The sequence below is a fragment of the Electrona antarctica genome (genome assembly GCF_951216825.1).
Source record: "Electrona antarctica genome assembly, chromosome: 5".
In the NCBI taxonomy this organism is placed as follows: Eukaryota; Metazoa; Chordata; class Actinopteri; order Myctophiformes; family Myctophidae; genus Electrona; species Electrona antarctica.
In genome coordinates this window covers 25,344,022-25,358,872 of record NC_136810.1, presented here as the reverse complement: position 1 = coordinate 25,358,872, position 14,851 = coordinate 25,344,022, and the positions used below count along the sequence as shown (strand labels likewise).

General features: G+C 44.0%; 1 protein-coding gene and 1 long non-coding RNA gene across 3 annotated transcripts in view; both read left to right on the top strand.

Moving 5' to 3' along the window:
- Positions 1-14,851, top strand: part of LOC306923658 — a 164,616-nt gene that overhangs the window by 88,274 nt on the left and 61,491 nt on the right. The window lies entirely within an intron of this gene.
- Positions 1-14,851, top strand: part of tbxas1 (thromboxane A synthase 1 (platelet)) — a 113,780-nt gene that overhangs the window by 56,895 nt on the left and 42,034 nt on the right. For both annotated transcript variants that reach the window (XM_079500840.1, XM_079500841.1), the window contains 2 exons: positions 1,998-2,094; positions 6,588-6,704. In XM_079500840.1, coding sequence (XP_079356966.1) covers positions 1,998-2,094; positions 6,588-6,704 — 214 coding nt within the window. The remainder of the gene's footprint in view (positions 1-1,997; positions 2,095-6,587; positions 6,705-14,851) is intronic.

The following is a 14,851-nucleotide window of genomic DNA, read 5'->3' as shown; positions in this document are numbered from 1 at the left end:
ATAAATACTGGTTCATTTATGGAACCAGACCTTCAAAATATCTTCCAAATCCGTCAACAAGGCCTGCCATATACACTGGAAAAATATGTGCGCGGCATTTCTTTGTTAAAACAATGGTGGAGAGGTTTGTCTAACCCATGTTATGCTAAAAAAATCGAACATATTTTGATTGTCAACGAATGTAACCTTTTCCCTTCTTTTTTAATATTAATATACACATAATGATCATTAGACTCAGAGTAATAATCCAACTATCTCCCAGACTCTCTCCCCAGTCAGAGTTTTAATGAATGTAGAATTGTGTGCAGGACGTAATTGTTACGGCCCTTTACAATTGGCTCTAACACCAAGGACCATAACATAATAACAGGACAAAAGTCAGGTCAAAAGTACAATGAAATTTTATTCATAAATCATAATCACACTGTCTTTTGGCAATACATAACTGAGTGAACAAACTGTACAATCAACAAAAACCTGACCTAACTAAAGCCCTAACAAAACAAAAGAAAGGATGGACTGGCCAAACAAACAAAAGAGGGGAGCCTGGTGAGCTACGCACTATGTGCATGTCGGAGTCACCAGACTCCCATAAACTACCAAAACCTAATATGAAACTAAACTAACCAGAAAAGAAAAGTACCCAAAATCATACTTACGACCAGCCCATCTTAACTGAAAAGAAGAAAGAGAGACAAACTTAACTAAGGCATAATGGCAATTACATGAGGGGAGGGACATGGGAGGGACTTTATTTATTTGACTCATTGTTTTTTAATAGTTTACCAAAAATCCTCTCTCTCACACATATGCCAGTGTTACTGTACCAGTGATCACCCTCCTTGGTGCCAATGTTGGCACCGGTGCCAAAGGTTGCCTACCCCTACAGTACAGTAACTATAACAATAAATGTATAGTTGCACCACTCAGTTCACACAGGTTTATTTTTGGAAATATTTGAAATATATTGAAAACACACAAATTTGGATCTGGCAAATCTTGCACAACATATTTTCAGATGTGGGGTCCGTGGCCAAATGTACATCAATTTGGGGGTCCTTCACACAGAAAAATGTTTTTAGAACCAGTGATTTAGACGGCCATGCTCATGGACACTCATGGTCCTTGTGACCGGTGCCTGTGTGTTAGTTTAGTTCCCACAGCACCTGTTTGCTGGCTGGCAGCTCTTGATGTCTTTGGCAGTGTCCTGCTAGTGTCATTCTCCTGGCTGCTATTTTGTCACTCACCCCTGGTTCCATCATACAGATTCTTGCTGGTAACATGGTCACTCTTGTTGATGTTAAGTACTGCACGCAACATTCTTACTGGCACAAAAATGCACCAAACGTGACCCAGCAGCTTCTAAATAGTGAGGCTATATAATATAATGAACTGCTGCTTTCTATGGGGATTTGGGATTTGAGTCCTTATAAAAAGCCATAGGGGTCGTTAACACCCTGTTTATGGATGCACCTGTCACCATTCCGTCCTTCCTGTAATGGCTATAACCTCTGAGATGACGTCTCTGTTCGCTTGTGTTTTAATATAGCTGCTGATGGAGGTTTATGCTGTAATGCAGTGGTTCTCAAACGTCTTTGTGTCAAGGCCCCCGATATATGTATTTGGCTACGGACCCCCCATCTGGAAATATTTTGTACCATGGGACCCCCAGAAGAGAAGATAAATTAAGATCGGATAGAAAGGAAAAATAGTGTTTTATCGTGTTAGAGAAATGGTTCAACTTTTGGGGGGTGGGAAGGTCAGTGGTAGTAGTAGTGTGGGTGGTGGTTGAGCTCCCAGCATGCAGCATGTTTCAGGCTCACCGTGTTCTTTAAGTGTGTGTGTGTGTGTGTGTGTGTGTGTGTGTGTGTGTGTGTGTGTGTGTGTGTGTGTGTGTGTGTGTGTGTGTGTGTGTGTGTGTGTGTGTGTGTGTGTGTGTGTGTGTGTGTGTGCACGTCATTCATATCATATCATTCATTATGTTTATATTGTCTCAGGTACTATTTAGGTCGGAGACCAATAATAGTGGTGGCTGATCCTGACATGCTCAGACAGGTGATGGTCAAAGAATTCAGCAACTTCCCCAACAGAATGGTGAGCACATGAATACGCACACACACACACACACACACACACACACACACACACACACACACACACACACACACACACACACGGATGGACAGGCGGCCTTTCGGGCCTGGCGGAGATGAGGAGCACATGAAACAATGACCACACCAACACAAGTCTCATGTAGCCAGACATTTAGAGTCACTTCCACCACTAGGCGACAACACAGGTTCTCTGTGCCTCAACTAAATTTCTCTTGAGAAATACCACACACACACACACACACACACACACACACACACACACACACACACACACACACACACACACACACACACACACACACACACACACACACACACACACACACACGGGTTGCAGATATGATTGGTTGTTTCAGTTAAACAATATGGCATCAGACGTAGCAATTTCCATCAAGTGTGATGGTTCTCGCATTCCAGTCTCGTGCATTCGCTGCAAGGCCTTGTCCACAGCCCTGCGCTCCTGGCATATCTTCATCTGACCTCATCACACCCTGTACACTCAAGATACGCTCCATGTATGGCCAGTGCACGCAACCTCGCCCTTTAGGGCCATGGCGGTTAACTATGAAACTTTGTTTGTCCCGACACAAGTCAGTCAGTCAGTCAGTCAGTGTATCATTCAAAAACCCCATACATGGGGAAAGCCCCATATATGGGGCCCAGGTCTCGTGACATCGCACGCGACCTCGCCCTTTAGGGGGAGGTCGCTTCTCGCCCCCAGGCGTCTTACTGGTATGTACATGTATACATTACATAATACAAACACAATAATACATGTCATCAACAAATACAAACACAAATGTACGAGAATGGGAAAAACTACATTTACCCCCCCCTGTGGTCTTCTGATAGATTTTGTTTTTTCATCCCAGTCAGTGTTGGACAGGTTTCCCACCTGACAAGTCAGTCGATGTGTGTGTGTGTGTGTGTGTGTGTGTGTGTGTGTGTGTGTGTGTGTGTGCGTGTGCGTGTGCGTGCGTGTGCGCGTGCATGTGCGCGTGCGTGCGTGACGCTGTTCCTTCCCTGCATTGCAGGAAGATGATGTTTGTTCTCTATACAAGGCTCACGCTGTGTGATTTCAGGAGAACAGCCTTTGGCACATTGATGGCTCTGACAGAGTGCTAACCTAACCCCCTCACCCCACCGCAAGAGCCAGACAGATGCCAGAGTTTTGTGTCTGATAGATTACCATCCATATTTTGGACAGTCTTATAGGCCCTGTTTTTAGACACAACTGTCCCTAGGGAAAACGGCTAAATAAAATATCAGATTTGCCTGCATTTTTGGGGGTTGAAGCCGCAACAAAGTGAAACTCCCTTCCTGAGTGGAAGGGAGTTTAAGGGGGGTATAAATCTGTGCCACCGTGCCAGTTTTTGGCAAACTGTTAATATTATATATTATATTCAATCAATCAAAAATGTAGAAGCTAGAAGGCGACACATTATGAGCGTGTAGATCTGATAAGAACCCTTTCAACAGAACACTTAAACAGTCAGGCATTGATCCACTTTGAGATTGACCTTTTAAAGGTCTCTCAGGGTGAAAGGTCATGACCAATTGTTGACAATACAGTAGAACACTGTATCGTTAACCCTTTTCAGTGCAGTACGTAGTGCAATATGTCATTGTAGCCAATGAGGCAAGGCAGTTTCATTTAAAACAGTGGCTCAAGGCAGGATGAAGTCTGCACACTGAGACTTTTCAAAAGGTCCAATTAAAGCTTCATTGATTAACGTTTCGGCACACAGTCCTCTTCATAACTGTAGTCAATGACCTGCACAAAAAAACAAAACATTTAACCCTAGCAGACAGTCTTCAGTAGAAGGAATTATAGAACACAGAAAGAAAAACATTTTTGGGAAATGTATTGACAAAGTTATGCAAACAATTTTGACCCGCTTTTGCGACTGTTGACCCTATAACCCGATGACCTAGAAAACACACCGTCAGACAGACAGACAGAACACAGAACCAGGTAGACCATATTATAGGATATCAGAGCGAGGCTCCTTAAGCAGTAAGACACACTGAGGGCGAGAAGCGACCTCGCCCATCCACCATATATGGAGCGTGTACAGGGTTTGATGAGGTCAGATCAACATATGGAATGCCAGAACAGGTCAGCTCCATATATGGAGATCTAAGGGTGGCAGTGGGGGGGGGGATTTTGAGTGATACACTGACGGACAGGAAATGCACGATTCCATAGTTACCGAATATCAGAATATAGAGCTATTTAACAGTATCCCTCTTTACAGCACTTTTTAGTTCAGAGAGTGTACAAAATATGGAACAGATCCATTAGGTTACAAATGCAGTGAGGATTTGACAGTGTAGTGCAGCAAAGTGCAGGTACAGTACAGTCGGCGAGGTATTCCTGATGGGTGCCCAGGGTCACAGCTAATGATAGGCTGCCACATGCATCAGAGAGAGGTCAGAGGTCACGGGGTCACCCTGGCTTTCATCATCTTCCATACTGGCTCTGCTGCGGAGCAAAAGGTCAAAAGTCGAGGAAGAAAATCGATGTGATTTTCTTTTCCTTTTTATCCCCGTGGCTCCGACCCAGCAAGTGTGTGTGTGTGTGTGTGTGTGTGTGTGTGTGTGTGTGTGTGTGTGTGTGTGCGTGTGCGTGTGTGTGTACAATACCAAATGCATGTATGAAAAAATAATGCTTTGTTTTTGCTTTGTTTATCACGCAGGCATGCAGAATACAGATGCATGTACACACACACACACACACACACACACACACACACACACACACACACACACACACACACGTTGGTATTTCTATGCTTGTGAGGGCAACAACGAGTTAGGATGTCCCTAAAACCTTGACCTTTTGAACCCTAGGCCTACTACTGTAACCTTAACCTTAACCTCAACCCCAAACCTATCCCTTAAGCCTAAACCGAATCCTATATGCCTAATCCTAATCCTGACCCCAACCTCCTTTCCTGTTTGTAATGACATCAGTCTTTGTTAACCAAAACAATATTCTTTTCTTGTGGGGTCCGGTATTTTGGACCTCAAAAGTATAGTAACACGCACGCACGCACACACATACACACACAATTATGATTCCGAATTCCTCTAGACATTTTCAGTTGCAGCCTGGGACGTGTAACACAAGCGGCTCATTGGTGACTCATTTTTGTACGTACACCAAAAACGCTGAGGGAGTCTGTAAAACCAGATTGATGAATTTGCTCAACTCACGCCGTTGTTTTGAAGGTTTCTTTGGCCCTCCAGACACGACCACAAGAGCCCCCTTCACGCCACATTACACCACTTCATTGTTGTGGTGTGAGCTTGCTTCCTCAACTGCACTTAACCATCGCGAGGTTCTGTGGGGCGTCTACCGCCATCCCATCCTCAGACACAGACTATGCAAAAGTAATGCTGGCATCATTAACCACTTAAACCCTAGCATATGGTTGACCGGAGTCCCTCAGGGCTCTATGCTAGTGTATTGTCTGTTTTCCGTTACTGTGGGGAAAGCTTTTGCTGAAAGTAGCCGGTCGACAAGCTCGTTGATCTGCTATTTTCTGCGAAGGTCTTTCCCGCAATAAGGATGCTGGGGTTTAAGTGGTAAAAAGGAAAGACAAACTCACTGAACACCACAGATAGTTTTGAGTTTTGAGTTAATTGGCACTGTCAGGCAGAAACCTTGTATCGCCGTATTTATACTTTCTATGTTTCTATGTTTCTATGTCGTCATGTCGCACAAAAGTGTGCATTCCTATGAAGCTGGAACTCTTTATACGGGTCCATTCGGTTACATTATGTAACTCTCAGAGTTAATTCCGCATGGCAGCTCTCATGGCTGACAGGAACTGCTTTATTATTCCTCCAGAGTTCTCCTCCTGCTATTGTGTTTGTGTTTGTGCAGCCTCAAAGGTCCAAACGTCCCAGAGGACCCAGCGATGATCAGACCCACTGGGCCGCACAGGAACAACACAAAACAACAGCCTCTCTTTCTTTCTCGCGCTTCCATCTTTCGCCGAGATGATTTGACTCAGCCTGGCGGCACATGGCGCATGTCGGCGGAAATGAAATACTGATGCATTGAATTGTTGATAGGGTGGGGGGTGGGGGTTGGGCGGTCGAGGCGGGGGTTGGGTGGGGGTTGAGGCGGGAAGGCGGCATTAGAGATGAGGTGGATGGAAGGGATTGACAAGAATGGGCTTTTTTCGTTTTATTTTTTCTCTTCTATTTCTCAGAATCACCCCACCCCCCTCGGCCTGTGTGAAACACATACAGTTCAGGGTGTGCTCTGTGTGTGCGTGTGTTCATCAGTCTTATCATAAAGCTAAATAAATGAGTGAAGTGAAAACAAAGTGTGAAAGAAAATTAACTGTACACAACTGACACTCAGGAAGACTTTAACATACAGACAGCGAGCGGCATTCCTTCCATTGCTTCGTGTCTCAGGTTCTGATCAAAACCCTTATTTGTCTATTCCTCTCCCAGAACACGCGCTTCACCACCAAGCCCATGAGCGACTGCTTGTTGATGCTGAGGAACGAACAGTGGAAGCGGGTTCGAAGCATCCTCACCCCCTCCTTCAGCGCCTCCAAGATGAGAGAGGTGAGTCACATTGTCTTCCTCTCCTCCTCTCAGACCCCCAGACGCCTCCCCCCAATTAAATGTCATCCAAGCCACTCACTATAGTACTCCATGTCATTATCATTCTCTTTTTAAATGTCTTCATTGATATGAATACCATGAATTCATCCGTAAATATTCTGACAGCACAGCACACAGTTGTTCGATAACTGCCTTTTGTAGGACACAGGCATGTACGCTATTGTGATTGATTGATTGAAGCATTTATTAACAGTTTGCAGAATGGGTACATTTCACATGAAAGCACAACTCAATACAAAGAGTATTACTGTGGACGACACACTGATAAAGCATTACACTTGTTTACAACAGGGTCCACCATTTTCAATTCATCAGAACATTTGCAAATATACACTATCATTTAAGGAGGTAAAAAGAGAGAGGAAACATATACAGTAAGGGGGAAAGGGAACGGGGGGGGGGGATTCAGATTTTACGGGGGCCAGTTTCGAATTGCAGCCGTCCGTAGGTGCCCTTTGAGAACAGTTTTGAAGGAGTCAAGGGATTTGCATGTCTTAATGACGTTAATGGCGTTCCACATTTTGGTGGCATAGGAGCGAAATTAATTTAGTCCCTTGTTTGTGCCAAATCTGGGTTGAACAATGTGTGATGTGTGATGCACTCGTGTACAGTAATGTAAAGTAACCAAGTACATTTAGTACAAGTACAGTGCAATTTTTTTTTTTTTAATTTAGTGGAGCATTTCCAATACTCCACTACATCTCAGAGGCAAATATTGCACTCCACTACAATTATTTAACAACTTTAGTTTCTCGTTCGTTAGATTTTGATTATAGTTTACAACACATGTATGTATTAACCACTTCAGCCCTATACACTTGAAATCCAAAGTGACTACACGTACATTTGGAAACTTGTGAAATGGGACATTCTGCAGAATGAGTACTACTTTCAGTACTTGTAGAGTAGAGTATTTCTACATTGTGGTAGTACTATTTTAAGTACAAAACGTGATGACTTCTTCCACCACTGCTCACGTATTCTATATAGCTCCACACGGCGGTGGATAGAAGGTCATCTGCAGCTATACGATGATGATGCACGTGATGCAGGGACAACAAACTGACAGGATTATGTTGAAGCAATAAATCTTCAGAGGCTTATTAATAATAAACCACAGCCTTGGGTGGCTTATTTGCTGACTCAGCCAATCAGAATCAAGCAGTGAAACTATCCGTCTGAAGTTAAACACTCTCTCTCTGAGTTAAAGTCATATTGTGTAACTTTTAACAATTAAACAAAGGTTATTTTTTGAAGTAATCTTTCACAATAACCAATGAACCCTTCCGCATAAATCTCTTCTCTAAGCATTATTAAATACAAATTTTATTGTGCCACGAGTATCAGCTCATGACATATACATTTCTGACGACGAGTTTACGTCACTGCAGCGTTGCTTTTTCAGCGTTCCTTCCATATACAGTATGCAAACGCTGTAATGACAACGTAGTTACAAGGGGTGTCACTAAAACAGACTACTATAATGAACGTTACACGACACGATTTCAAATGAACACTCGGCAGTGTTTAAAAGCAAATTTTGATTTAGTTTTAGTCAAAGTCTTTTGAATAAAATATGTCCAGCTATGTCCTCTATGTCTGTGTAGAGACAAACATTGAAGACAAAAGTGTGTAAACACAAACATTGAAGACAAAAGTGAGGAAGCAAATTGTGATTGGCCAGAATGAGATGATGTATGATGACGTATGATGATATGAGCGCCCCTCACTTCACACGGGTGTGATTTGTTTTGTCTACAATTGGTGGTGTCTTTGACTTTAAACTTGGTTTAAACACCCGGCCTAAAAATACAGGATTTTTTCTCCACTAGTCTAGTTTTTATTTGTTAAAGAAATTGTCGATATATAGTCTTGTTTCAGTCATCATAAAAGTCACAGTCAAAAAGTCATAGTTCATAGTCGACGAAATTAACACTGGGTGTGCGCCGTGCGGTCTCACCCAATCTCTTCTTCTTCTGTCAACTGGAATCATTCACTTAGTACTGTACCAGAGTGTTGTGATTTTGGACCTGGGCCCAAAGAAACGAGGCTAGATCATTGACATGAAATGTTTTAAATGGAGTCTGAGGACTTTAAAAAACACGCGCAGGAGATTTAGGGCTTGTAATTGGGTTGGAAATGATAGCTCCGTCTCCGTACAGCGGTTATCCGAGCATAACATTTAATTAACGTCTGATAAATCCAATGCGGATGGATGAGACTCAAAGGAATGTTCTTCTCTTTTTAAAGCCCTCTCTCCTTCTCTCTCTCCTCTCCTCCCTGTGTGGTTCCCTCATTCACTTTGTCATTCTGGCTCCTGTCCGTCCCGCTGTCTGAGTGCTGTTTATATTGTAATATCAAGCTTTTAAGCCCTAACCACACCAAAGGGTCAAGACGGTTTTAGCGTTGTCCCTGCAGTTTGTTGTCTTGTTGCACGTTGTTGTGTGTGTGTGTGTGTGTGTGTGTGTGTGTGTGTGTGTGTGTGTGTGTGTGTGTGTGTGTGTGTGTGTGTGTGTGTGTGTGTGTGTGTGTGTGTGTGTGTGTGTGTGTGTGTGTGTGTGTGTGTGTGTGTGTGTGTGTGTGCACGCGTTCCATTTTGGATGGAAACCACATATGTCCAAATTAAACTAGTGACTGAGAGAGTGAGGGATTCATGGATCGCTGCCCTCCACAATTTCCTATGTAACATCAGGTTCTTGAGCTCTGTAGTGTTGCTACACGCTTCTGTCTCCTCCTGGCTTTGCCCTGTGTTGGCTCCCATAGAGTCATTTTACTTGCCTCAAGTTCTGGGTGCCTGACGCAGTGCCCTGCCAACTCTGCAGTCAATACTGTAGTACAATGGTTGTCAAAGTGGGGTCCTTGGGGGGCTTCCACGTGGTCCCCAGCATTAGACGATGAGCACTTAGGAGAGCTTGTGTATGCTATTTGTGTACCATTTCTGCCTCTAGTGACTACCATTGAGACTGCAGATGTTACTAACTATATATCCACCATCTTTGACAGGACCTTGAGAGATTTTCACATGTGCATATATATATAATTGTGAAGAAACATCTCACTTGTAATATTATAGCAATTAACAAATGATTGTGTATCGTGTTGTGTCCAGATTATTTAGTGATGATATAAAAGAGCTGAGGAGAGGCCTTTATTGAGCTGAGCACAAATCTGCCAATTACGTGTGTGTGTGTGTGTGTGTATGTGTGTGTGTGTGTGTGTGTGTGTGTGTGTGTGTGCGTGTGTGCGTGTGCGTGAGAGAGAGAGAGAGAGGGGGTCATTCGGGATGTTAATTGTAATTACTGCACTGGTGGTCACCATGGCAACCCCAACCACCCTGATCTCAGTGTGACCATTCTGTGTGTGTGTGTGTGTGTGTGTGTGTGTGTGTGTGTGTGTGTGTGTGTGTGTGTGTGTGTGTGTGTGTGTGTGTGTGTGTGTGTGTGTGTGTGTGTGTGTGTGTGTGTGTGTGTGTGTGTGTGTGTGTGTGTGTGTGTGTGTGTGTGTGTGTGTGCACGCGTTCCATTTTGGATGGAAACCACATATGTCCAAATTAAACTAGTGACTGAGAGAGTGAGGGATTCCTGGATCGCTGCCCTCCACAATTTCCTACAGTATGTAACATCAGGTTCTTGAGCTCTGTAGTGTTGCTACACGCTTCTTTCTCCTCCTGGCTTTGCCCTGTGTTGGCTCCCATAGAGTCCTTTTACTTGCCTCAAGTTCTGGCTGCCTGACGCAGTGCCCTGCCAGCCTCATCCTTCTCTCTCTGACCTTGTCCGTGACCCGTGGTATAGGTCCCCATAGAGGTCCACATCTCTGCAGGATTAAAATTCAAAAATAGCAAAAGTAACAGTACTTTTAATGCTTTTTGCTTTTTGATGTATGATGAAGTAGGGCATTAAACCGACCAGGCAGCGACCATGTACTATACTGTACTGTATGTGCGGAGGGGGTTTGAGAGGGTTGCTGTTGTCTGAGAACCAGTACCTGTGATTCAGGCCCAGCTTTTGAACAGCTCTCATAAAAGGACCTGGCCGTGTTTGCAGCCAACTGCGGTCGCTCCAATAACATTTAATCACCACAGCCTTACTGTTGTTTCGGCCTCCTTCAGGTTTAGCATATTGCATTTCTCGTCCGACTGGAACGCCATAAACATGTTTTTCTTGGCGCAGGGCCCCCTCTCACACACGCACGCACACACGCACGCACACACGCACACACGCACACACACACACTGTCCAGTATGTTAATGAGACCACTAATTACACCACCACGTGTCCTGTCATACCCACTGAGCACAAGCATGCACGCACGTTGTCTGCAGTCGGGCAGAAACCTTCTATCTCCAATGATATTTCAACTTTCTATGCGTTTTTGTAAATTAAAGGTAGGGTACGTGATTTCGGGCGCTAGCCCCTCCTATGCCCAGCTTTGTGTGTCTGTGTGTACCCCATAGTGTTGATTTGATTGGCTGACCAATTTGTGTGTACCCCATAGCGATGACTTGATTGGCTGAGCACGGAACGTGATGCATGATGATGTATGATGATAAGAGCGCCCCTCACTTCAGTTCTGCTCATTTATTTGTCATCACACTTCATTTGTGTCATTTCACCTCTTTATCCTGTATGAATTCTCTATCCTGATTGGATAAGATTGGTATCCCGACCTGAAAATGCAGTTTCTGTTCATTTAAGAGCTGGAGAGAGGGATGCCCCTGTTACTGAACAAACAATCTAGAGCAATGATTAGTATTACTGAATATCAGAATATATAGTTATTTAACACTTATTTTAATACCATCCTACTTCACCATACAATAAGAGTGTCACATTTCTCTAGGTGGCCATCAGTATTTGAAATGCAAACAGTTCATTAACTGTATTGACCAACAGTAAGCTGAATCTTGTGACGTCTCGTTGGTGTCGGGCAGAAACCTCGTATCTCGATATTTCAATGTTAATGTGTTTTTTGTTTTGTTTTTCATGAATGAATACTGTCTCACAAAAGTAGTGAAAAATTACTATTTTATTTAAAACAAAATATTCTAAAAAAGGAACGGTTTCGGGACATACGAGGTTTCCACACACCAGGACACTGATCCAGCGTTTTGCATGGGAGGCTGCTTCCAAACGGCGGTGATCCCGTGTGCGGTTCTGAAATGCATCTTTTATGAGCGGCTATTATGGACTTTACAAGCTCTGTCCAACAAACACTGGGGCAAGATTCTCACAAACAAATGTTATGCTTATGCTTCCCAGCAGTTTGAACCAGGAATGTGTTTTGTGTTTACGGCTTTGCATGTCTGCTCGTTCGTGTTTGTGTTAAACCAATGAGTAACCAATCACACAGGAGGGCAGTGGTCAGTGTGTTGCCAAGTCTGCTTATTACAAGCCACTTTGTGGGCTTTGTAGTTGCTATATATGTTTGGTCTTCTTTTCCTGAAGTTGTCGGCGGTTCTCAAACATTTCCATGTCAAGGATCCCCAAATTAATATAATGGTCGTGGACCCCCATCTCAAAGGGATTTGAGCCAGGGGACCCCCATCTCAAAGGGATTTGAGCCAGGGGACCCCCATCTCAAAGGGATTTGAGCCAGGGGACCCCCATCTCAAAGGGATTTGAGCCAGGGGACCCCCATCTCAAAAGATTGAGCCAGGGGTACAAGATTTGTGTAGTTAAAAGGACTGAAAAATATACTTTTGTTAAGATTTTTTAAGTGGTAAAAACTGATATATTAAGTAACTTTGCTGGGGACCCCTGCTCTGTGGTGTAACCATGTGGCCTATAGTGGCCTATTTTGGGCTTGTTTTCTGTTTCTCTTGCAGTGGTAGAGACAGATACAGATAGACAGGGTCAAGTTCAGATTGTTTCTCTTGCAGTGGTAGAGACAGATACAGTAGACAGGGTCAAGTTCAGATTGTTTCTCTTGCAGTGGTAGAGACAGATAGACAGGGTCAAGTTCAGATTGTTTCTCTTGCAGTGGTAGAGACAGATAGAAAGGGTCAAGTTCAGATTGTTTCTCTTGCAGTGGTAGAGACAGATACAGTAGACAGGGTCAAGTTCAGATTGTTTCTCTTGCAGTGGTAGAGACAGAGACAGATAGACAGGGTCAAGTTCAGATTGTTTCTCTTGCAGTGGTAGAGACAGATAGACAGGGTCAAGTTCAGATTGTTTCTCTTGCAGTGGTAGAGACAGATAGACAGGGTCAAGTTCAGATTGTTTCTCTTGCAGTGGTAGAGACAGATAGACAGGGTCAAGTTCAGATGTCCAGTGTCCACTGTCCCTGAAGAACGGGTGTCGCAACGAAACATTCAATTTCAAAACATGCTTTCAATCCAGAGACATTGTCAAGAATTAATAACATGCAGATCTGCTATTTTTGATACGTCCGAGAGACACTGTTGTACGACGAAGTAGAGCATTCATTAATCTACGAAAAACTATTGAAACAACTAAACAGGTTTCTGCACCGACAGCTATATGTTACACTTTTGCGCATTCCGACCAGGAAACCATCCATTTCATTTAAGATTTTAACCACTTTAACCAGTTTATTTTATACTTTGGCTATTCAAAAATAGCAAATACATGGTTTGAGCTTTCTGAAAAGAGTTTGGACATTTGTAGAATCGGCCTCATGGTCTTCGGGAGGGGTCAAGGGACAGTCAAATGCCTGGTGCCTAATGTAGCAGTGTATCATATAAAAATATATATGTATCATATAAAATATATATATATATATATATATATATATATATATTTTATATATATATTTTTATATATATATATTTTTGGATCAAGGGCATTGTGGTGGACTGGCGGTGCCCTAAGAAGATTGTGGTGTGTCTGTCTGTTGGCTATCTGAGCAGCACTGCTGTGGTCGACCACACCATCACAACCTGCAATCACACTGCAGAGATGCTATTGATCATTGACTCCGTGCGTTCGTTCGTGCGTGCGTGCGTGCGTGCGTGTGTGCGTATATTTGCCGACTGTCCGTCCATCCGTCCGACTGAGCAGCGGCCCCTCCCATGCAGCCCCCAGTATGGGGGCACCAGTGTCATGAGGTATAGATTTTCATCTGCACCACTCTTTGCTCACAGAGGAGGAGGACACTGCTCCTGTCATGTCCAATCAGTGCGTCCGTGCTTCTTCATCTAAGACCCCCCCTCCCCCCATCCCTCAGTCTCAGAGCTGACCCCCACCCCTTAATCCATTTAGACCTGAGACCAGATTCTACAAATGCCTTCTACATCCTGACAGTTTACTGCTGTCGTAGCGCGGCACTCGGTGCCTATGAGGCAAATAGCAGATAGCAGATCTTGTAAACACCAAACGCCCCTGTAGCCCAGACCTGTGTAGCTTTTTTCCATCTACACCAAATCTCTTCGCCCAAATTAGCAAATATCCAGGCCTAAAACTTGTTTTCGACAATGTTGGACCCCAGCATATTATGCATGCTTGCTGGGATTCAAGTGGTTTTCGTTTTGAACGTTGGATCCTGCAGACAGACAGACAGACAGACAGACAGACAGACAGACAGACAGACAGACAGACAGACAGACAGACAGGTCACTCCTGTGCTCCACCATGACACACTATCCCCCGCCCCTCGCTGCCAGTGTCAGGATCTCATCTTTCATTAGATCCAGCGTTTTATCGACTGCTGTCCTCTGCAGCGTGCCAAGCTGGACGGGATGATAGAAGATGGGAGAGATCAGGGGGATGCACAAGGAAACCCCTTTGGGTCCATTTGATGATAGAAGATGGGAGAGATCAGGGGGATGCACAAGGAAACCCCTTTGGGTCCATTTGGACACAGCACTCCGAGATATGCAAATGAACACTGCAGGATTTCACTGTGTGTGAAGGTTTCTGGATTTGTATAGCCACCGTTTCTAATGGCAGCATGCGCTGACGTTGATGGAGACGCACACATGCAAACACACGCGTGATCACACACACACACACACACACACACACACACACACACACACACACACACACACACACACACACACACACACGTGTGCATGCCGAGGCAAACAACATAGCATGCATCATGTTAATGAGCTATTACAGTAGCCC